The sequence below is a fragment of the Natrix helvetica genome (assembly GCF_964273705.1).
Source record: "Natrix helvetica genome assembly, chromosome: 3".
In the NCBI taxonomy this organism is placed as follows: Eukaryota; Metazoa; Chordata; class Lepidosauria; order Squamata; family Natricidae; genus Natrix; species Natrix helvetica.
The window spans coordinates 31,018,580-31,042,771 of NC_138549.1; the positions used below are offsets into that span (position 1 = coordinate 31,018,580).

A 24,192-nucleotide genomic window follows, 5' to 3' on the forward strand; every position below is an offset into this window, starting at 1 on the left:
ACACGCACGCACGCACGCACGCACACACACACACACACACACACACACACATATATATATATATATATATATATATATATATATATATATATATATATATAAATGAATATCCAGCATATTACATATTCAGGTTTGAACTACTACTGTAAATATGATGTGTGCCTATCTATGAAAATAAAACTTTTTTGCCTTCCATGAACAAAGCAATATTCATTTCATTTGCCTCTATGGAAAGATTTCATACAACATCTAGAGATAGAATCAGTATATTGTTTCCAGTATAAATCCATTATCAAAGTACTAATCTCACCAATTGAGAGATTTGATATTAAATCTATCTTTCTCAGTAATGTGTATTTAATTTTGTATTCTCTTCAGGAGAATAATTTCTGAGATCATTGTATCTAATATATAAACATGAAGAAATGCCAAGGAGAAAATCCAGCACAATAATAACAAGAATTTTATAATTCATACCACTGTAAACTAGATTCATTGTACGTGCCCTGCAGATAATTACTTAATGTGATGCTTAATAGAAGCTCTAAATTGCCTTATAGATTCTGAAGTTATATTAACAACAGGGTGTCTCACTGAAAGTACCCTAAATTTACAATTAAAAATGTAAAATATCCAACTATTATTTTTCGTTTGCTACATTTAATTAAACTTTGAAAGGTAACACATTAAGTCATTACATTTAAAAATATATATATTATAGCAATATTAAAATTTAAAACATCATTATGGTCATGTTATGAAGAGTTCACCAGAGGTTATCAACAGAATATAATGCTGTTTATTCGATTTGAGATTCTTATCAAGAAAACTCCACATATTATTTTTTTTTTTTTTTTTTTTTTTTTTTTTTTTGTAATAAAATTTTATTGGTTTTTCAAAATTTATAGGGAAAAGGGTAAATGGACAGGTATACAAATTTTGGCAGTTGCAAAGTGTGTGAGGCCCCCCTCCCTCCATACCCATAGCGTACATTTATATATAATGCATTAGTATATAATTGATTATAATCAGCATATTAGTTCTATTATTAAATTCAATCAAATTAAACATTACAATATAAAATCCAAATATAATTCCATTTTCACTTTCGGTCAATTTATAATAATATGATTTTCATATTTATTTCTGTGATCTGAGTCTTCTTGCTATTGCCCCATCTCCCTCCACTGGCAGAGCTCTGGCCCCTCCCGTGTCCTGCGTGACCGTTGTAGTGTCTGGTGGTTTCTCTAGGAGTGTTTTATTTTTTTCCATAAAGGCCTGCGCCTCTATGGGTGAATTAATTCTGATTCTTGTCTCCTCCCAGAATATCAGCATACCTTCAGGCAACAACCATCTAAACCACACCCCTTTCTGGTATAATTTATTCGCTAATTGCGAATAATTTTTTCTTTTTTCTCTAATCTTCTTAGGGATCTGCTTCAGAATGGTTATCTCCATATCATGATATGTCAATGCTTGCCCCCTTTGTACACCCAGAATTTCATCTCTTGTGGTTTTTCTAAGGAATTTAATGTGAACCTCCCTGGGTAAATTGTGTGTTCTAGCATAAGCTGAGTTCACTCTATAAACCAGATCTATATCCCACCCCATCTGTTGTTTTTCTTTGTGTGTATAGTCAGCCAGAATGTTTGTCATGATGTCCCTTATATTTTCCCCATCTTCTTCTATAACATTTTGAAATCTAAGATAATAGGACATTCTCTCAAATTCTAATTTCATCTGTTGGATGTCAAGATCTTTGTTCCCTTTCTGCACGGCTTCCACCCCCCCCCTCACCTCCTCCACCCCCCCTTCCACAAGATTCAGTCTTTGTGAGTTCTTATATATTTGGGCTTGATTTTCTTTAATTTCATCTTTCATTTCCCTTAACTGTTTCTTGATTTCCTCCTGGCCCTGTAGAATTTGTTGAAGCATTTGTTGAAAGTCCATCTCTGTAGTCTTATGTTGCATCAGTTCTGTTATCTTTGACTGTGTGGCTGGACTGGATGTTGCGGATGTTGGAGCAGAAGTGGCAAAGCCAGGTTTTCCAGGAGGGGGTCTTTTAGATGCCATCCTTTATAACGTTAAAAGTTCAGTCCAAATATGAAGTAAGCAATTAGAAAAGAAGGGTAGCCAGGTGAATCCGGGAGCAGAATAACCAGGCAGAAGAGAATCTCTCCAATAAGTCTGGCAATAGATAGAAAATTTCCCCTAGAAGGTTGAAAAAATACCAATCCACAAGAGGTTCCTCTGGGAGACACGGAGACAAAGACCGGAAGCCTGAGTTTTAAAGGTGGAGTCAGGTTTCAGAGTTCATAAAGACAACGGAAGTGTGCCATCTTGCCCTGCCAGTTTTGGGCACAGAGGCGTAACAAAGTTTTAGAAAGTTCCAAAAGTCCTCAAATCATTGTAATATGTAAAATTAAATTGAAAAGAAAATCATCTCAGCCTAAGTGAGGCTTCATTCGTTGGCTCTCCCCCCTCCTCCTTCCCCGGGGGCTGAGAGCAAAATTGTTTCTTGCCGCTTGTCCAAGGGGGGGGGGGGAAACCCCCCTCCCTCCAGCCGCACCTCCAAAATACTCCGAAAGTTGTTTTAAAGTTTTAAAAGCTGAATCAAATCTTCATGCAAAGTAAGGGATGAAGAGAGAGGCAACCTCACCGCACCGCAGCTGCTTCCTTCAATTGTAGCATTCTCCAGTCGGCTTGTAGCGAGGCGCGAGGCGTGGAAACGCGATGCGCCCTCCGAGCTTGCTCCCCGGTGCCTTGGGCGCGCGAGAGAGCCCCCGCCGGCTGCCGCCGCTGCAGGAGACCTCCGCGATGCCGCCCCTCCGGCAGGACCCCTCTGCGGGGTGTCCTGTGCCCCCCAAGGAGTGGGGAAGCCCACCGGGGAGCCGGAGCGGGCAAAGAGCTGCCCGTCGCCGCCGCCGCCGGAACCGGAACTCACCGAGATGTACAATCTTGACCCCACATATTATTTTTTTTTGATGGAACAATACCTAGTTCATTCTGTACCTATTCTGAAAATTGCCTTCCAGAAGGTGGTTCTGAAGATTACAGAGATCATAATAATTTCCTTTGAGTGGAAGAAAGTAGTGGAGCCATTCGTTCTCTTCTGTGCTGTAGCAATCTCTTCAACGTGCCCCTCTTAGTTCGCCATCGCTTTGTCCTAAATACGAGACTGTTCAACCTTTTAAAGAGGGCTCCTCCAATCATAATCCCCATCCAGAAGCAACATTCCTCAGTTCAGCAGACAGTAGAAAGTGGAGGGAATGGATTTTGCTTGCTGACAACAAGCTTCTGATGCTGATGTGATATATAGCCCTTAATATGACCCTGGTTTGGGGAGAAAAACCCACAAGCATCAGCCTGGTAAATATAGAATAATGTATTTCTTGGGTTTCAATATTTATTTAACTATGTATATTTTTCAATGTATGCCATTTTTAAAAGATTAATTACAGATTAAAGTAATATTATGCACAGGGACATGTTGTGCGAGATTGTGTGATTTAGGCACTAGATAATTTGAATAAGGCACGTACAGGGCACAAGGCTAATGTGTGATGAATTGAGTGAGAGTAGGTAATGTAAGTAAAATTATAAGATTAACAGATTGTTTTGCATTAATATTCAAGCAGGAAAATGTATGAATATACATGGTATATTGCAAACAAAGTTAAGACATATTCTGAATTAATGCTCCTTTTCCTGGTCTTGAATAATGTCATTATCCCATCACCCATCCCCAAAAAAACAGATTCTCTTGTTTTGCACAAGTGTCTCAGGAGAAAGGTAATCCCAAACCGGATCCTCAACTCACAAACCAGAAATTACAAATCATTCCATTACTCCCAACATAGGCCCAAATTACTTCCAATTGAAGAACTGCTGTTCTAAGTCAACTTGGCATCCTCCAGATTACCAAAATATAAACACATGTATTTATAAAGTTAAATCTCAGAATTCCAAATCAAGATGATCTTTCAACATGCTAGATAAGCATTTGGGCAGCTAAAATTCAATACTGGTTGGAAGGCACCAGACCTGGAAAGGGGCACTAAATCAAGCAGGTATAAAGGAATTCCTTTTCTTGAATCAACATTCTGTTATATAATCCTTTCCATACATCATTGCTGCTGATACCATGGATATCTATTTTCCCTGAATCTGTTGCCTTCCAGCTATACCAAAACCACGGATTTCTGAATTCTCTGCCAGCTTGGCCACTGATTAAGCTGGCTGGGAATTTTGGGATCTGTTACCTCAGTGAAGGCCAAAGGCACAAGGCTGAAAAAGACTGATGTACTCTCATCCTAACACAGAACCTGGGGCAGCTGGCAATGTTCCTCTGACTATAAGCTAGTTTTTAATATACCATTAATACAATGCTGGAGACATATGTAATGGAGAAAAAAACTTGTCCAATGCCATTGTCCATTGAGTAACTATTTGTCCTTTTATGCTTATGAACATACAGAGTACGTTCACTGTATATAAAAGTAGGATTCAGAGACATTAATCTTATAGTTAATGGAGAGCCTTCTCTGTGGGAGCGCCTCCCTTCTGGAATGAGCTGCCCCCCGAGCTTCGCATAATCCCTGACCTCCGGTCCTTCCAACGCGCCCTAAAAAGTTGGCTTTTCCAGCAAGCCGGCCTGGCCTGTTAATTTTAACTCATTTTTTATTCTTCGCATTTCTAAACCGCCCCCTCTCCCAAAAAGGGACTCGGGGCGGTGTACAGTCCACACAACAAATAACAAATAAAATACAAATATAAATATAACTATAAATATACGTATATATGTGAAGGAGGTTAAAATTAAGAGTACTGTACAGAAGAATAAATATGGGTCTAAAAGCCCTAAAAACAATTTAAAATTAAAACATTACCCTTAAAATAACCAGATGAGAGTATACTACCAGGAGTTCATAGTTGTAACATTTATAATTATGCCAGGCCAGCTAATCGGAACAGGTGAGTCTTCAATTTTTGTCGGAAGGAGCGAAAGTCCAAGGTGGTTCTAATGTCGGGGGGGGGGGGGAGGTCATTCCAGAGGGTTGGGCCCATCACAGAGAAGGCTCTACTCCTTGGCGCCGCCCGCTGGCATTGCCTAGTGGACGGCACCTGGAGAAGGCCCTCCCTGTGAGAGCGGATTGGCCGCAGGGATGTATGTGGGAGGATGCGATCCCGCAAGTAACTAGGTCCTGAGCCATGGAGCGCTTTAAAGATAGTAACCAGGACCTTGAAACGCACCCGAAAAACCACAGGTAGCCAGTGCAGCTCGCGCAGGAGCAGTGTTACGTGGGAGAATCTAGACCTCCCCATGACAACCCGCGCGGCCGCGTTCTGGACTAGCTGCAGTCTCCGGGCGCGTCCCAAGAGAAGCCCCATGTAGAGAGCATTACAGTAGTCTAGGCGAGACGTCACCAGCGCATGAGTGACTGTGCGTAGGGCATCCCGGTCCAGTAGGGGGTGCAATTGGCGCACCAGGCGAACCTGGTGGAACGCCCCCCTTGCCACGGCTGCCACATGGTCATCCATTGACAGCCGGGCATCTAGGAGGACGCCCAAATTGCGCGCCCGTTCCACAGGGGGCAGTAGCTCGTCCCCTATGGCCAGCGATGGGGTCAGCTGGCTGAACCGAGGTGCCGGAAGCCACAGCCACTCAGTCTTGGAGGGGTTGAGTTTGAGTCTGTTGTCCCCCATCCAGACCCCGACGGCTTCCAAACACCGGGACATCACTGCGACAGCCTCGTTGGGGTGGTTTGGGGTTGAAATGTACAGCTGAGTATCATCAGCGTACAGATGGTATTCAACCCCAAAACCACGGATGATCTCACCCAGCGGCTTCACATATGCATTGAACAGAAGGGGCGAGAGGACCGACCCCTGCGGCACCCCACAAGAGAGTGGCCTCGGGGTCGATCTCTGCCCCTCTGTCAACACATATTGCATCCGGCCGGAGAGGTAAGAGTCGAACCACCGTAACACGGTGCCTCCGACTCCCATCCCCTCCAGCCGGCGCAGAAGGATACCATGGTCGATGGTATCAAAAGCCACTGAGAGATCTAATAGGACCAGGATAGAGGAACAGCCTCTATCTCTGGCCCTCCAGAGATCATCAACCAACGCGACCAAGGCTGTCTCCGTGCTGTGCCCGGGTCGGAAGCCGGACTGGCGTGGGTCTAGATAATCAGATTCATCGAGGTGACGTGGAAACTGCTGCGCCACCACATTCTCAACAACCTTCGCCAAAAAAGGGAGGTTGGAGACTGGACGATAATTAGCTAGCTCCATTGGGTCGAGTGAAGGCCTCTTGAGTAAGGGCCTCACCACCGCCTCTTTCAAGACAGTAGGTAAGGATCCCTCACCCAACGAGGCGTTCACCAGGCCCAGAAGCCAGCCTCGTGTCACCTCCCAGGATGCCAGTACCAGCCAGGAGGGACACGGGTCCAATGAACATGTGGTGGGTCGCAGCCTTCCACGCAACCTGTCTAAATCCTCGGGGGCAACAGAGTCAAACTCCTCCCAGAGTGGACTCACAAGACTCACTGCTGACGGCCCGTCCAGACCACTGGAGGGGGCCCATCCGCTCCGGATCTGAGCGACTTTGTTCTGCAGATATTTTTAAATGTATTGTCCTATAAATTCGGTTTGGTTGTTTTTTTTTGGATATGTATTTAATTTCTTTTTAACTTTTGCGATGTGTGTTTTTTAATGTTGTACGCCGCCCTGAGTCCTTTGGGAGAAGGGCGGCATATAAATCCAATAAAAACAAGCAAACAAAACAAACAAACAATAGTACAGTAAGCCTACGACAACAGCACAAGTTGTTTTTATCCATGCCATGCTATGAATGCCAACACTTACCATGTAAATGAGATTAGCCAAAATGCACTGGACTTCATCAATATCAACATCAGTGACTTTCATGAATTTCAGGGCAACCAGAAAGGCATCTAGAGCTAGTTGATGAGTTTTAAGTAACAAATATCTGAAGGAAAGGGGGAAAAAAACACCCCAGTCGTTATTACTGTTAGTAATTCCAACCTAGTCGATACCTCAACCTCCAGATCTATGCCCTCGCTGCCTACTCATATTTCTGTGAATGGAACCATCTACATATTTTACTTTTCTGAGAAAATATTTTGCCACATAGTCTGGTGGATCCAGACAAATTTCATTTTGGTTACGACTTGAAGGTGACTACTGCAAACTAGCAGGTAAAGGACTGTGGTAAAATATTATAGTGTGTCTTTGTATGTATGCTTGTATGTAGGTGTATATGTATACACACACACACACATATGTAACCTTTAATTGGGCGAAACAGTGCATCATAGGGGAAACCGTTCCAACCAAGGTACGTCAAAGGGGCTAACTTCTAGAATGTGAGGACCTATTATTCCCATGGGAATGAAATTTTGGAAAGTTCTTGCCGTATCAGCACAACTGAGCTGCTGTTCAGTGCCACTGCTCTGCTGCCATGGTTACCTGATCCTCATTTACAACATCCCCTGACGCCTTCCCACAAGTCAATGGGAAAGCCTGAGAAGCTTGCAGGGAGAAAGTCAATGGGGATCATGTGATCATGGCTGCTGACAGAAACGGACTTGCATTCTCCATTTTGATAAGGAAATATATGAGGATGACCCAATGGATATGAGTTGTCTGGTTAGTCCCTAATATTTGGTTAATCCCAAATATGTGGAACCAAACTGCGCCCTATTATTACTTTATTTGGGGAATGAAAGAAAATCTTGATATTTTACTACTAGATTAGGGTTATTCCAAATAAACAAGTCTGCTTATTCCAGAATAATTCAGCTCATATAAAGCATTATTTCTATTATTAGCTATATATGCTGAATCAAAACGGAATATAAAATCCATATAAATCAAACAATTCTCTTTATTACCTTAATATGACTTTTCTCAGCTGGTCTGTATAGTTACTACAGTCGGAAAAGATAGCTTTCCGATTCCCATCTCAGAGACCTCTTTTTTTTAAAAAATGCAGAGGGACAGTTTGTCTCTTGCCAGATATTTAAAACAACAGGCAAGCCTCTGAAAATCTAAAACATGGCTCTTACATTAAAACAATAGATTCAAGATGCTTCTAGCAAACATATTACTGATTAAAAGATTTTACTAGCAGAAATTTCCATTTAGGAAGATGGCCAGAGGTTCTTTGCTCAACAAGTGCAAACTCAAAAAGTACTCCTTACAATAAAGAGCAAATAAATAATATACAGATAGTTGTTGACTTACAACAGTTCATTTAGTGACTGCTCAATATTACAATGGCATTAAAAAAGTGACTTATGACTCTTTTTCACACTTACTCCATTGCAACATTCCCATGTGCATGGGAATGGCAATTGGCATTTGACTCATATTTATGACTGTTGCAGTGTCCTGAGATCATGTGACCAACCTTTTCAAGTTTCTGTCAAGCAAAATCAATGGTGACTTGGTGGCCTTGGTGGTGCGATGGTTAGAGTGTAGTACTGCAGGCTACGTCTGCTGACTGCCAGCTGAACTGCAATTTGGCAGTTCAAATCTCAACAGGCTCAAGGTTGACTCAGCCTTCCATCCTTCCAAGGTGGGTAAAATGAGGACCCAAAATGTTGGGGGCAATAGGCTGACTCTGTAAACCACTTAGAGAGGGCTGCAAAGCACTATGAAGCCGTATATAAGTCTAAATGCTATTGCTATTGCTAATGGGGAAGCCAGGTTCATTAAACTGTGTTACTAGTGTAACATCTGCAGTGATTCATGTAACATATGTGGCCAGAAAGTGGGACAAAACTCACTTAACAAATATCTCACTTAACAACAGAAATTGCTGGTCAACTGTGGTCATAAGTCAAGGACTACCTGTAATTCTCATTGATCTGACTTTTTCCCTATTACAACATCATATTGTACACAGTTAATGACTCCTTAGCCATGTCAATATAAATGAAACTCTTACACTTTCTTGAAGAGATTTCTGTAGGTGATGATTTTCAACTTCTCAAGAATAAGGAAGATACCGCAGCGAATGAAAAACGTCTCATGTTTTGCCAGCGCATCATTTAATAAAAGAAGGTTCCCTTCACTAAAAGAATTTTACAAATAAAGATTTTGAACATTCCAAAAAATTCACAGTGACTGTAGCTACATATAACTTGAGTTGCATAATCATGTACTGAGTGATGAGCAACAAGTAACTGCACAGGAAGCCATCTATTTATTTGACTTTTCCAGTATCTTGGCATTTCCCCATAGTCAAGAGGAAGAGTAAACTAAAACTCTGTTTCACTTTAACCTGACATATTATTATGGGAAAATATGGAATTCTAATCTAACAGTCCAAAAGTTATAGTCTTGTTCAATCTTTCCTGGTTTATTCAGAGGAGTTATCTTAATTAAGTAACTATCATTACTGATAAGTAGCCGGTCAATTACTTCTTCCCACCTACATTAAACACAGGGGTGTCAAACTGGCAAGTCGTGGGCCGGATGCATCATGCACTGGCCACGCCCACTCTGTAAAAGCAAAAACCGTCACGATACATCACGTGATGCGATCAAGTTTGACACCCATGCTATAAAGGCACCAAAACTCTCATAACCTAATGAAAGCATCATTACTTCACACTATACACTATTAATAACTTCCCATCGCAAGCAACTGTCTTCCTACAAGAAGGAGAAATACAACAGATACAGCATTCAATTGCCTGGAAAGGGCATGTTAACTTAGAACCAGCAACAAGCATGATATTCTTCAGAAAGAAACCCAGAAATAAATTAACAACCAGTTTACAAAAACCAGAACAAATCAGTAAATTAACATTCCAGTTTATATGAAAGAAGAATTACAGAAACAGAATTACAGAAAGAAGAATTACAGAAATTACAGGGATGAAACCCACAAATGGAACATACAGCTAGAAGGATTTAAATTATTTAAAAGAAATAGACCAAATAAAAGAGGAGGTGGAGTTGCACTATATATAAGAAATAACTACCTCTCTACAGAAATAGAGCACAATAATAATGAGAACTATCTTGAATCCATTTGGGTCAATATTAAAGGTTGGGGTGGGGGAACGACATTGCCATAGGTCTATAATACAGGCCACCCAACCAAGCAGAGGAAGTAGATGAACTTTTTGCTAGTCAGCTAACTAAGGTATGTAGGAAGCACACCACAATAGTAACGGGGGATTTTAACTACCTCGACATCAACTGGGAAACAAACTCTGCACCAAGTGGAAGATCCAACAGGTTCCTAATGAACCTAGAAGACAACTTTGTTTCCCAAAAAGTAGAGAAGGGAACAAGGGGATCGGCCATATTAGACTTAATTCTCACTAACAGAGAGGAAATGATAGAAGGTGTTGAAGCCACAGGAACCCTGGGGGCAAGTGACCATGCAGTATTGGAATTCAACATTATGCAAACACAAGTAGTAGAACAAAGTCAAACTAGAGTCTTGGATTTTAAGAGAGCTAATTTCAATAAACTTAGAGAGAGCTTGGGAAGAATTCCATGGATGAGAATCCTCAAGGGGAAAACAACTCAAGAAGCTTGGGAAATTTTGAAAAATGAGATTACAAAAGCTCAGTCTAGCACAATATCAATGAAGAAGAAAAATAACAGCTCCCAAAAGAAACCAGCATGGCTGCATAAAGAACTTTCTGACAAATTGAAAGACAAAACGTTAAGTATAAAAAGTGGAAAGATGGAGACATAACTAAGGCAGAATATCAGCAAATAGTCTGAGCCTGTAAAGATGAAGTAAGGAAAGCTAAGGCTCACAAGGAAGAAAGGCTTGCCACAAAAGTAAAAAATAACAAAAAAAAAAGCTTCTTCCAACATGTTAAAAACAAGAAAAGAGTTAAGGAAACAATTGGTCCATTGCTGGAAGAAAGTGGCAAGAAGTGACAAGCAACAGGAAGAAAGCAGAACTATTTAACTCATTTTTTGCATCTGTCTTTATACAAAAGGATGAAACAGTCCACCTATCAAAAACAGCACCACAAAAATCAGATTAGGGACACAAATTGAAATAGGGAAGAAAATGCTAAGTGAGCACCTGTCTACCCTAGACGAGTTCAAATCACCAGGACAGGACGGATTACACCCCAGGGTTCTGAAGGAACTGGCAGATGAAAACTCAGAACCACTGAACTATATCTTTCAGAGATCCTGGAGCACCGGGGAACTGTCAGAGGACTGGAAAAGAACTGATGTGGTTCCCATCTTCAAAAAAGGAAAAAAAAATAGATACAGGAAACTATAGACCTATCAGCCTGACTTCAATACCAGGAAAGATTCTGGAAAAGAAAATCAAGCAACAAATTAGCGAACACCTAGAAGTAAACAAAGTAATAGCCAAAAGCCAACATGGGTTTGTCAAAAACAGATCATGTCAGACTAATCTTATTGCATTCTTTGACAAAGTGACAAAATTAGTGGACCAGAGGAATGCCGTCGATATAGTTTACTTGGACTTCAGTAAGGCAGTTGATAAGGTAGACTATAACCTACTACTAGACAAAGTAGAAGAATGTGGGTTGGACAGCATCGCCACCAGATGGATTCATAACTGGCTGACCAACCGCACCCAATGTGTAGTCCTCAATGGAACTGCATCTATATGGAGGGAAGTATGCAGTGGAGTACCCAAGGCTCTGTTTTAGGCCCAGTACTCTTCAACATCTTCATCAATGATTTGGATGAGGGAATAAATGGGGAACTCATCAAATTTGCAGATGACACCAAGCTGGCAGGAATAGCCTAACACTCCAGAAGACAGGCTTAAGATACAGAAGGAACGTGACAAACTTGAACATTGGACACTATCTAATAAAGTGAAATTCAATGGGGAAAATTGAATTTAGGCATTTAGGCAAGAAAAACAAAATGCACAAAATTGAATTTAGGCATTTAGGCAAGAAAAACAAAATGCACAGGTACAGTATAGGTGGTACCTTGCTCAATAGTAGTAACTGTGAGAGGGATCTTGGAGTCCTAGTGGACAACCATTTAAATATGAGCCAGCAGTGTGCAGCAGCTGCCAAAAAAGCCAACACAGTTCTAGGCTACATAAACAGAGGGATAGAATCAAGATCACGTGAAGTGTTAATATCACTTAATAATGCCTTGGTAAGGCCAAACTTGGAATACTACCATGATGTAGAAAAGATGTGGAGACTCTAGAAAGAGTGCAGAGAGGAGCAACAAAGATGATTAGGGGACTTGTGACTAAAACATATGAAGAACAGTTGCAGGAACTGGGTATGTCTAGTTTAATGAAAAGAAGGACTTGGGGAGACATGATAGCAGTCTTCCAATATCTAAGGGGTTGCCACAAAGAAGAGGGAGTCAAACTATTCTCCAAGGCACCTGAGAGTAGAACAAGAAGCAATGGGTGGAAACTAATCAAGGAGGGAAGCAACTTAGAACTGAGGAGAAATTTCCTGACAGTTAGAACAATTAATCAGTGGAGCAACTTGCCTCCAGAAGTTGTGAATGCCCCAACACTGGAAGTCTTTAAGAAGATGTTGGATAGACATGTGTCTGAAATGGTATAGGGTTTCCTGCCTAGGGAGGGGGTTGGATTAGAAGACCTCCAAGGTCCCTTCCAACTCTGCTATTGTATTGTATTATTGTAAGAGATCTAGTCAAAGTAAAACATAATTTTACTTTGTTCTTTCTCCTGGTTTCATGGAGGAGAAATGAGAAAGTCCACAAACTATGATTTTGCCTGGGATGTTTCTGCTTGTACATATCACACTAAACCGATATTTAGAGATAGCAATATTGAGCAAATGGATTGGAAACGTTCTGGGATCTACTTTGCAAAGGGTGAGACAGCAATGGCAAGGCATTAGTATAAAGCAAGCAGAGTTACAGCTCAAATGTGGTTATGGTTGGGATGTACCTTTTATTTCCTGAGGAGAGGAGAATGTTGGTTTAATTTGCATTATAACTGTCATTATTTCATTATATTAATATGAAATTAGGGACTAAGAAGAGCATTTTTTAACATAATAGTAAAGCAACATTCAACAGCTCGTTAGCTACATTGTAAGACAAATACGTTTGCAGTCTTACTACACTAATAGGATTATATGTATGCAGTTCGATAAGTGAAACTTACCTCACAGCTTTTGTAACTTCTGCAAACTGCATGAGGTCATACTTTTTTAAAAGCTGGATCATTGGCATATGGCCCTGAAAATCCAAGCATAATTTTAAACTCAATGCCAAAAATTAGAAACACCAATAATCAGTTTTTCCCCTAAAGCTATAAACAGTCATGAGTTGTTCTGCTAATTATCATCACAGCTAATCTCCTAGCACAAAAGACATTATTTCTGGCTGCCTACTACCCACATAATATCCAGATGTAGCAAGGATCCTAATGGGATCCCAAACTGGGTCAAATTAGACCAAAGTCATATCTCTAAAGTATCCTACAGAACAGTGTTAACAGAAAGACTAATTCTGAATCTGGCAAAAAGAATCTATTGACAGGAGTCGCTTTCCATTGGATCTGGAGTTGGGAGTTTTCCATTTAGCAAAAGGTACCAAAGAACATACTTATCTGGAGCTACAAAACAAAAAAGCTATGTAACAATTTTATATGCCTAAAAAGTTAAAGGTTCCCTTCACACATATGTGCTTGTCGTTCCCGACTCTGGGAGGGGGAGGGGAGTGTTTGCTTATCTCCATTTCAAAGCCGAAGAGCCAGCGCTGTCCGAAGATATCTTCGTGGTCATGTGGCCGGCATGACTAAATGCCAAAGGCGCACGGAACACTGTTATCTTCCCACCAAAGATGGTTCCTATTTTTCTACATGCATTTTTACATGCTTTTGAACTGCTAGGTTGGCAAAAGCGGGGACAAATAACAGGAGCTCACTCAGTTATGCGGCGCTAGGGATTCGAACCGCCGAACTACTGATCTTTCTGATTGACAAGCTCAACATCTTAGCCACTAAGCCACCACATCCCTATTATGTGTGCCTAGTGAGGCCCAAATCTTACATGTCTTCTTCCATAAACTGTACTTATGATGGGCTCATTCCCCAATTCTTTACTAAGTACCAGAACATACTTTAAGACCAGAGTTTCTAATCTGCTGGTACCTGACTTGATATCCATCAAACACGTATCATCATTTTTACATTAACATTTGTTTTCATTTAAACAAGGTAGGGAAAGAATGTGTGGCTTCTGGGATTCTTTTCAACCCCTTTACCGGAATTAGCCTTAGGAAGCACTAGTAGTTTTGTCTGGGTAATGAATTAACAAGTTGCAACTGTATTTCTGTTCTGTCCTGCATTTGTGTTTGTGTATATGTGAGCTGCATATACTCAACTCTGGATCGCCTGATGATGGAGGAGGGAAGTGGGCCTAGAGGAGTGGAGTCAGTAGCATTCAGAGCCATGTCCTAGAAGCCTTCCCATGTAGTTGTTTTTTTTTCTACAGTTCCAAGGCAGCCCTGGACCATTTCTAACACTAACTTTCTTCTGACTTCCAAATTTGTCCCATTCTGTGTGGTTTTTATAGAGTCATTCTGTTGCCAAACAAATAGACAACAGAAACAGTCCTGAGCTCTTTATATAATTTCTTTCAAACAGATCACTGGGTTGGCAAGAATAAAAATAGGAACCCCGGCATGCTACAAAGCAAAGTGCCAGCTTCTTCCATTACATTGAATGAACTCCAAACAGAGCTCTAGTCTTTCTTTTAAAAATTGGACAGTTGCCAGTCCAAGCTTTGAAGAAACGTGTTCACCTGCCCAGAAAAAAGACAAACTTTGAATAGAAGATAGAATGGATGAAAGGGGCAGGCCAACAGCTAATTTGAGAATATCCAAGACACATTCTTATAATTCCGATTTTTTAGATTATTCATCAAAGTTCGGAATCTCTCCTGGGGGAAGACTGATACATTCAAATGCCACTCACCAGTAACATTTTCACTGGCAGCAAATAAATCAATATCATCCTTTTGTTTTTCTGACTAGACCGGTGACAGTGCGCAAAGGCAAAAGACAGATACTCTTCAGCTGCAAGAAGACAAAGAGGAGGCACACCATAACTCATCAGCATAGACCAAGAGCAAGTCCTGGGCTTAAAAATAGTAGAAAAATCAGGAGAATCCACAACATGTTGGATTTTCTAAACAATAACAGGAAATAATGTTCCCTCCACACATACTTTAATGAAATTAGTAATGTATCTAGTTCAATAATTTGTACTAACGATGAATTAAGGTGAGTTTATCCACAATCATTTTTTTAGCAATCTTTTCAAATGTGGCTCCATAGCCAGTCCTCTGGAAGATTGCATATATTTTATTACAGTGTAAAATCTAGCTCTTCAACATGTATGTTTTTATATCAAAGCAAAAATAAAATCAACTGAGATTTTAGTATACATTATGTATCTCAGTATCTCAGAGGGAGGACTCCCAATTCCCAGAATTCCCCAGCCGGCATGCATTAGAGAGAAAAACCATAATGATTATTCTCAATAGTGGTTTGGACAAATACTCAAGTTTAATAGAACGGTTCTCCCTAATCATACGTAGTCCTGAATTTGTCTACATCAGTTTTCTGAAAAGCAACAAATGTCAACCTCATGAATGTCAGAAAAGTAAATATTTTGAAAACAAGACAGTGCTCAAAGTAGAAGGGAATGCTTAGTTTTTAATCAACCGAATTAACAAGTTTGGTTTAACCTAAAACAGACCATTTCATTTTTCCCACACTCTACTTTAAACTCTGGAAATAAGAAACAAAAATCAGAAGGCCACCTCAAAACATAAGAACATAAAACAATTTTATGCTTCTGAATTTGATGTTAAGACTGCCTTATAGTATAATCAGCGAAAGAACCTCACATGCTCCTCTTTCCTTCTATAGATATTCATCTCTCAGATTAGAAGTTAATTGTGATCAATGTAGTAGCATCAGTAGCATCAACGAAAGCTAGTATTAATTCAACATATATGACTAGTGAAAATATCAGTGTAGAAATACTAGCTAGATACAAATGGATGGAAGGAATATCAAAATGGGAAAGGAAGTAGAAAAACCAGGAACATCCGCAACATGTTGGACCTTCTAAATAATAGAAATGATGTTCTCTCCACAGTTTAACAAAATTAGCAATTTAATTTCAATAATTTGTACTGACAATAAATTAAGGTGAGTTTATCCGCAGTCATATATCTGTAACCTTCAGTATTCTTACGATACTGGGATCAGACATATCAAACCAACTTTTTAAATGTATTAATATGCAAACGTTCATAGCAAAAAAAAGCCATCAATTATATTAATATGATAAATACCTTGTTTAAAATCGCTATCAAACATGGCCTTCCTTCCAACATAGTACCTGTATGTAACTCTTTGTGCCATGCTATATTCATCTTTAAGGTTTGAGCTATCAATTGCTCTTATCAATGGTTTACATAGGTGAAGTTTATTGATCTGGAAAGAGCAACGTTGTTAGCAGAGGGGAAGTTACATGTGTGACAACAATCTTCAGTTAAAAAGAAAGAATTCACGATAAGATTTTCAAAGTTCCTGTCGTACCTTAAAATATATTTTAAATAGTTGATTCACCAGGAACAACATGCCCCACTTTTTTGAATCCTCAATGCTGGCTCGACTGTAACAAATATTACACAAATGATCAAAATAATTTTTATCCTTAAACACGCATATTAAGCTTTAAGCCACAGTCCTAAACAAGTATTTTTGCATACCAAAATCATAACCAAGGTCTGTACTAACATCATAATCCTCTTTACACATAGTCAGAAACATTCTACTGAGCTCATCAGGTCTAATGTGGCATATATAAGAGTTACTTTATAGGGGAGATGAGACACATAAAAATGTAATAAATAAAATCATAATAAATAAATAATATGAATATTATGAAGGCCAGTTTCAATCGTGACATTTATCAATGAATTAATATTTACATTAATTTTCAACCCTACGCATTCAAATTTTAAGACTGAGGAAACTTTGTCTTAAGAAAAATAACCTCTGCTTTAGGAAAATATGGTTAATAATTTGCTATAATAAAGCACTCAAAGAATTCCTAATTCAACCTTATGGGCAATTTCACAATTCTCTCCCAAGTCAAGGAATACTGACATATAACAAGCCTACATACCAGTTTACAAGGTATAAAAACTGTAATCTACATTTCCAACAATTTAACCTAGGACTAAGGCTCTACTCACGTGTCACTTGCACACACACGGAAACAGCTCATAAGAAGTTCAGCTGCTTTTTCCAACATATCACCAACTTTGCCTTTGCCTTTCTTTGCTAGTTGTTGATCAGCCTATCACGATACAACAGTGAAATGCAATCACACTTAAGCCTTCCACTCACTAAGTTGGGACAGAATACATACACTCAGAATTTAGATACAGTGTATACACAAGTAAGCAAATACCTTTGTGAACATGTTTCAGGCCAAGCCCAGAGCATCTCCATTTGTTACCCCGTCCATCCCAATCTCTTCCATTCCTTCAGCATCTATTAATTTTGTCCCAAGCAGTAATACTTACACTGTTGGCAAAAATCCGAAGATCAAGTGCCACTGCATACATAATATGTAAAGCCCTGGCAAATGAAAATTCAACCCAGAGTTAATCTTGCAAACAGTGAAAAATAATCTGCTGCATACTTTTAAACATAGCAACAAAGCATCTTTTATTCTTATTATTGTAACATGGACAATGAAAGTTTACAGTTTCTAACGAATTCCTTTAATTTCTCCAAATATTCAGGGACATGGAAAAAGCACACCAATATCTAAGCCCACATTTACCCAGGACAAATGAGGCCTTCAGAGATTTCATGGCTGTTTCAAATCTTTCCATGGGCTATTTTTAGTATTTATTGAGGATAATCATTTGGCTGAAAATTAGAGCAAAGGCTAGCTTAATGCAAATAAAATCAAATGTTGATTTACTTGTCTTTCTAGCTTTCTTTGATCTCCATGCCATTCTCTATGCATGACAAACCGCTATTTTTGGTCCGCCAAGAGATGGCTTTGCTTCTGTTTTTGTTCTAAGTTGAGGAACATTTGAGATATTAAAATGGGTTATCCCATATCTTCCTCTACCTACGTAAAATGGAATATTTCTCATCAGGCCAGGTCATTTATATTTTAAGATATAGATTTATGTTAATCAGGTACCTACCAGTTTTCTTCTTTGTGTGCTTGAAAGGCTCTCAGGAAAGATGTAGAGAATATAAGGAAATTTGATGAAATGTGATTCATTTAAAAAAATCATGGAATTTGGTGACCCAGCTCTAAGTGTGAACCCACAACTTAACACCGATATAAAAAGGCAAAAATAATGTCCATGGTTTAATATGGACATTCACAGGATGTGGATGACAGAAGCCACTCACACTTTGATCCGAAGAGGCCACAACTATTAAAAGTAAAGGTTCCCCTTGCACATATGTGCTACTCGTTCCCGACTTTAGAGGGCGGTGCTCATCACCGTTTCAAAGCCGAACAGACAGCGCTGTCCGAAGACATCTCCGTGGGCATGAAAAAATGCTGTTACCTTCCCACCAAAGGTGGTCCCTATTTTTCTACTTGCATTTTTTACATGCTTTCGAACTGCTAGGTTGGCAGAAGCTGGGACAAGTAACGGGAGGTCACTCCGTTATGTGGCTCTAGGGATTCGAACCACCGAACTGCCGACCTTTCTGATCGACAAGCTCAGCATCTTAGCTATTACAACATGCTAATTATCAAGTGTTAACATCCTCCTTATCTAGAAATGCAAATCCATTGACTATAAAAGCCAGGCATGAAGATTTACATTGGGTGTAAAGCCAGAATTTTTTCAGTATTTACATCCAATTACAGTACAGTTGACCCTGTTAATAATATAGATAGAACCTGAGTCTAAGTAGTAGATCAGACATTTACTTGGTCCTTAACCCAACATTGGTAATTCTGTAGTATGTGCTGAAAGCTTAACTCCAAATTCCACTGCAGATTTTCAAAAGAGCAAATGGTAAAGGATATTGTACTACCACTGTTTGGCATTTGTATGCTTCTACAAAGTCATGGTTGGCAACTGCGTAAGTACATCTATTTAAAAAAAATGAAACATGAATTTTAAATAATAACCAAAACTAAGCTGGCTTATATTCTCTTTACTTCTATTTAATAAATCCTAAACACATTTTTCATTAGTAAATCCAATTGTACTTCTTGCTTCTTAGTATATTTATCCTGTAATTTACATATCACACTTCTTAAATGGCAACAAATTAATAATAGCTAATTTCATTTGCTAAAAAGGGTAGTTGAGTAGAATGCTTACTTCTGATATATTTAGAATGTTTTATTTTTCAACTTTAAAATTTTTCAGGGACAATTCTATGCAAATATTCATTTTTATGGAATAACTGGGTTTTTAAAAAAAACCCTATTCTTTTGCACCATTTCAGCCACTTTTACACTTTCAGAATAATTGCTAAGATGACTTTTTTAGTGCAAGGTTCCATTTGTGATTACTTGAAATACTTGAATGGGGCATCTTGTCTCACCCAGTTTTACCTTAAATGAGCAGCAAACATCTCATCATAAGGTGGTTCCAGCACTTGTTGACATTTTTCTTCTGGAGATGAAAGCTAGTTATAAAATAGACCAAAGGGAAAATGAGGCCTTGTTACCATAAAATAGTTTTGACAAAAACCATAACGCTTTAGAAGTACAACTTAGCTGCCATTGGCTTTTTCTTTCATAGCAGCTGAACATAATAATAATAATAATAATAATAATAATAATAATAATAATAATAATAATAATAATAACAACAACTACTACTACTACTACTACTACTACTACTACTACTACTACTTCTTTATAAGTATACCACCTGGCCACATTTAATTTTTAAGAAGTTTTGAAGATATTTACAGAGTCGTTGTTCTTTCAATCAATGATATATAGTATGGGAGGGAGGAATCATTGGAATTAGATTCAAGAGTGACTAAGGTTCACATTTTATAACAAGGATAAATTATACTTGCAACTCAAAAAAGGGGAAAAAATGAGCTCAGAAAGCAATTAGGTTTCAAAAGTTTAACGTACAATGATCATGGGAAACCAAATCCTTCCATGGGGCAGCATTTAATCTAAAAGCTGGCTATTAAAAAGACAGTACAATATACTGGTTTTAGAATCACAGAATTCTGGAGTTAGTAAGAACCACAAAGATTATTTATTCCCATCTTTTGAAATGTATAGAAAAATGAGTTAAACCTTCTTTCAGAGGTGGATGTCCAACCTTTTCTTTAAAAGATTGCCAACCAGTTCTGTAGGAAGACTGCTGAATACACCTTTTACATTGAGCAAGCACAAGGAGATACCTCCTTGTTATTAAAACATGAGTAAACATTGCAATAGCTTTTAGGCATGGAATTCACCATGAATCAACAGTTCAAACTGTATTTTAAAGTATTTTCCATGGCTCTAATTATGGCTATCTGACAATCCTATATATTTCTATTCAGGAATAAATATGTCATGTTCCTTTATGAGTTCAGCAGAACTTCAATACATTTACAGGATTGCAGTCCAAATGTGTTACCTGCAGTCTAGGATTTGCAACATGAGGATGTTTAAATGATGCTAATTCTGCACAAAACAATCCATCTCTGCCATCAATAGATTCTAGTACCTGTGAAAGAAAACCATGTAAATTTAGTCTTAGAGGACCAGTAAGAAAACTGTATCAACTCTTGCTAGTTTTGATTAGAATTATCATGGTGCCCAGCAGTAGGGAGTAACATGTAACCTTCCAGATATTGCTGAATAGTTCTCACCACTGGTAATTGGAACTGCAGTCTATGAACATCTGGAAATTACATGCTGTCCATACTATTTTTATACTTATGGAGAAACCTCTCAGAATCAGGAAGGAATAGAGCTGGGCCTTCATTTCATTTCTTAGTAACTAAAAATAGCAAAAATAGGAATGAAATAAGAAAAAGATATGACTAATTTAAAGTGACTTTTAAAGTAATCTCATGCAATTATTGAAGGCAAAATGCTTCTACTATTTCCATGTACATTCAACAGAGCGTTATTGGATTTGGAAGTTAGATTAGAAGAATTTTTCAAAGTATACCAAAATGAATGACTAATAGCAGATGATTCTTTTTTCAAATTAGACTTATCAATTACCTGCTGCAAGTATTGGTTGATACTGATATGTGCCATTGAAAGAGTACTGCATAAAATTAAGTGGATGCTTTAACCTGAAAAATAGCAGACATTAGTACAATAAAAATAATAAGCACAAAAGTTAGCCAAAAGGGGCTCAAAATTCCCAGTCTCAAATCTTTTAGCACAATATTGGGGGAAAATATATCCCTTACTGTATTTATATAATTTCACTGCTGCCACTACTTTTTCAAGAATAATTCCAACTCCCATCCCGTAAGGCCTATCCAATTGGAATATTTAAATGTGATTTAAATCTATGAATTGGACTGTTCTCTCCCTCTCTTCTATCCAGAAGGCCGCACCTGACTTTTCTCTGGCAGCCATTAATAATTAGTTGGAAGCAGACTTATTAGTAACAGCTCCTTGCCTTTAAGATCACCATCATTTAAGCACTTATTTAAGGGATGTTCTCTCTTCCTAAAATTGACCTCCTAGAAGCCAGCCTCGTTCAGCACATAGTAGTTGGGATTCTCTCATGACTATGTGTAGGTCTCAGCTGTGATACTACAAATTATTCTTTAAATAAAGCCGTTTGTAGATCAAGATTGATTTTTTTAAATTAGTTGATCAACTGAGAAAAACTGTGTTTACTCCACATTAAGTCATTGGGTTAATTCAGTTGTCCTTTTTAGCCCGTCGATGCACGATGGCAGAAAAACAGAGAAGGATAAAATCTTTGTAGAAAAGCTAAACTTAAAAGTTTCAGAGGCGGCTTTTGCTATCAGGTCCTAGGAAGGATTAAGGACGGGCTGGCAGATGGCATTGAAACACAGCTCCCATCGGTGACTGGAAGCAAAGCCGATGTGCAAGTGACCAGAGCGGCACCAACAACACATTGATCACGGTTGTTCGTGGCTGCGAGAGCTAATCAGCCGCGAAAGCAAAAAAGAGACCCTCTGCACATGCATCAAAGCAAGATTTAATACGAGAAAAAGACGGAACCTTCTGGAACATGAGGACCAACACGTTTATTGCAGTAGAGCAAAAGCTTCGCAGGAAAATAATCTCGATTTCCGGAATCAATAACCGAGCCTTCCCCAGCAGCAACGATGTGCGGCACGCATGCGCACAACTCTCCTATTGGCCGCCCTGTTTCTTCCAGCGCTGCCTACCAGGAGGCCGATTCCCGAACTACGTCACTGCTGGGTCACCCTGCCTGCAGGCTCTGTTGCAGATAGGTGGCCCAAGCAGAGCAGCTGTCAGGGTTCTCTATCGCGGATTGGCCGACTCCGGTTTAATGTTCCGCCTATTCCCAGCTCCCGCGACCTACAGTGGAAGCGACTCCGCGGCACTAATCCAACGGAACGAGAAGGGCGTGGCGATGCAAATGAATGGGGTGGGGGCTCGGAGAAAGCGAATGAGCGAAGCTATAAAAAAATCGGGCGCCCGCTAGAGGGCAGCAAAGGGGTAATGACCTGGAGTGTTTTTCAGACCGTATTTCTAGTATTAGTTTTTCTCATATCTTCAACTTTTAAAAGCCCAATATGGACACCTTGCTTTTTGCTTACGCTATCCGTTTGGTCAGCTAATTTCAATGCATAATTTACGGATTGAACCAGAAATAAATTTATTTGCGTGTAGAGTAAACCTGTTGTCATTTAAGGGAATATATAGTTCTGATTTTTCATGCAGTTCTCAATTTTCCTAAGGAGACGAAGAAAAAAATAAAGTCCGTCAAGAGGAAAAAGCCTGCAAAAGTCAAACTTAACCACAAGCCATTTGTTAGGATTGCACGCCTAACCTTGTCTACCAACAAGGCAGCGCAGTTTTAGGCAGATTCTGCGCAGGCTGATGAGTGGATCGGCGCTACAACTAGCGAGGAGGAAGATCCTATTGGAGGAATCAATCAGAGGAGAGATAGAAGGGACCTTCGAGGTCTTCTAGTCCAACCCCCCCTTCTCAAGTTCGTTAGGCTGTTCAGACGACGAAATGGACTCTTGAGTCCAAGAGAACGTCTCCCTCGGGCGAGAGGCGAAGGAGCCATTTTGAGAGGCGCCGCGAGGAAACGCCCGGGGCTCAACCACCAAGAAAAGATCGCTCTGGCTGCGGCCGCGGTTGCTCTCGGGCTGGCTTGCCCTGCAGCGCGGCGCTTCTGGAACTTGTGAGCAAACTGTGCCGTTTCCACGAGAAGTCTTCTACCTGTACTGATGTACATTTGTAAGACACCCAAGAGCCCAAATTTGAAGAGTGATGGATCTTCCTTTGAAAAGCATTTAGCCTTTTCGCTACGCACCGAGCCGTGGGAATGGAGAGTTCCTTGCCGCAACCGATTTTTCGGATGAGCGGATCCTGCGATCCGTCAGCAGCGTTTGTCTGTCCGGCGCTTCACTCTTGATCGAGTTAGCGAGCACCAATGAGGGGGGGGGGGGAATGCAATCGAAATATTTGGTTTTAAGGATTTTGTTTGTAGGTTTATTTTCCGCCCATTTGCTTTTATAATAGAATGGTCCAGTGCCGTTCGATTAGATTGATTGATTGATTGCCATCAAGTCTTCAATTCCTGAAAACCCCGTAGATTTTTCTCCACGAGGATCTATCCCAGTCTGTACTTGCAAATCTCCCAACGGTGAATGATGAATTATCGTTTTTGTAACTCAAGCCAAGCACCTTGCTGCTAGTCATTCGCTTTTACTCTTTCCTTTCATTTTTCCCAGCATTAGAGCCTTTTCCAAAGAACTACCGTCGATCTTTGCATAATGTGGCTGAAATGGGATAATGTGACCCTGGTCATTTGTGTTTGGAGTGAGAACTGGAGTTGATTTCTTGATGATCCATCCGTGGTATTCTAAGAATATAATATAATTCTATTAACCTAAATATGTTAGAAGTCTGTAGAGATTCTCAGTCATCCAGATCATAGTTGTCCCAAAGTTGCTTTTTCAGGAGGCAAC

At 39.6% G+C, this 24,192-nt stretch overlaps 1 protein-coding gene across 1 annotated transcript; it reads right to left on the minus strand.

The window, feature by feature from the left end:
* Positions 1-445: 445 nt before the first annotated feature.
* PCID2 (PCI domain containing 2) lies at positions 446-22,183 on the minus strand. The gene is made up of 16 exons (XM_081946428.1): positions 21,604-22,183; positions 21,260-21,333; positions 20,664-20,753; positions 19,628-19,701; positions 19,089-19,156; positions 18,246-18,285; positions 17,607-17,661; positions 17,274-17,377; positions 16,612-16,687; positions 16,365-16,506; positions 14,975-15,075; positions 13,160-13,233; positions 8,978-9,103; positions 6,871-6,994; positions 2,964-3,333; positions 446-829 (listed from the first exon to the last, which is right to left on the minus strand). The coding sequence occupies exons 2-15, from the start codon at positions 21,293-21,295 to the stop codon at positions 3,244-3,246; spliced, it is 1,200 nt and encodes a 399-aa protein (XP_081802554.1). The 5' UTR covers positions 21,296-21,333; positions 21,604-22,183; the 3' UTR covers positions 446-829; positions 2,964-3,243.
* Between the last annotated feature and the right edge of the window lie 2,009 nt (positions 22,184-24,192).

Excerpts from the sequence above, each read along its gene's own strand:
- PCID2 (XM_081946428.1), bottom strand. The coding sequence starts at position 21,295 with ATGGCACATATCAGTATCAACCAATACTTGCAGCAG. Across the intron at positions 19,702-20,663 it reads TTGCAAATCCTAGACTGCAG|CTTTCATCTCCAGAAGAAAA; the intron begins GTAACACATTTG and ends TTTTATAACTAG. Across the intron at positions 18,286-19,088 it reads CCAAACAGTGGTAGTACAAT|CTTTCCTGAGAGCCTTTCAA; the intron begins ATCCTTTACCAT and ends TATTCTCTACAT.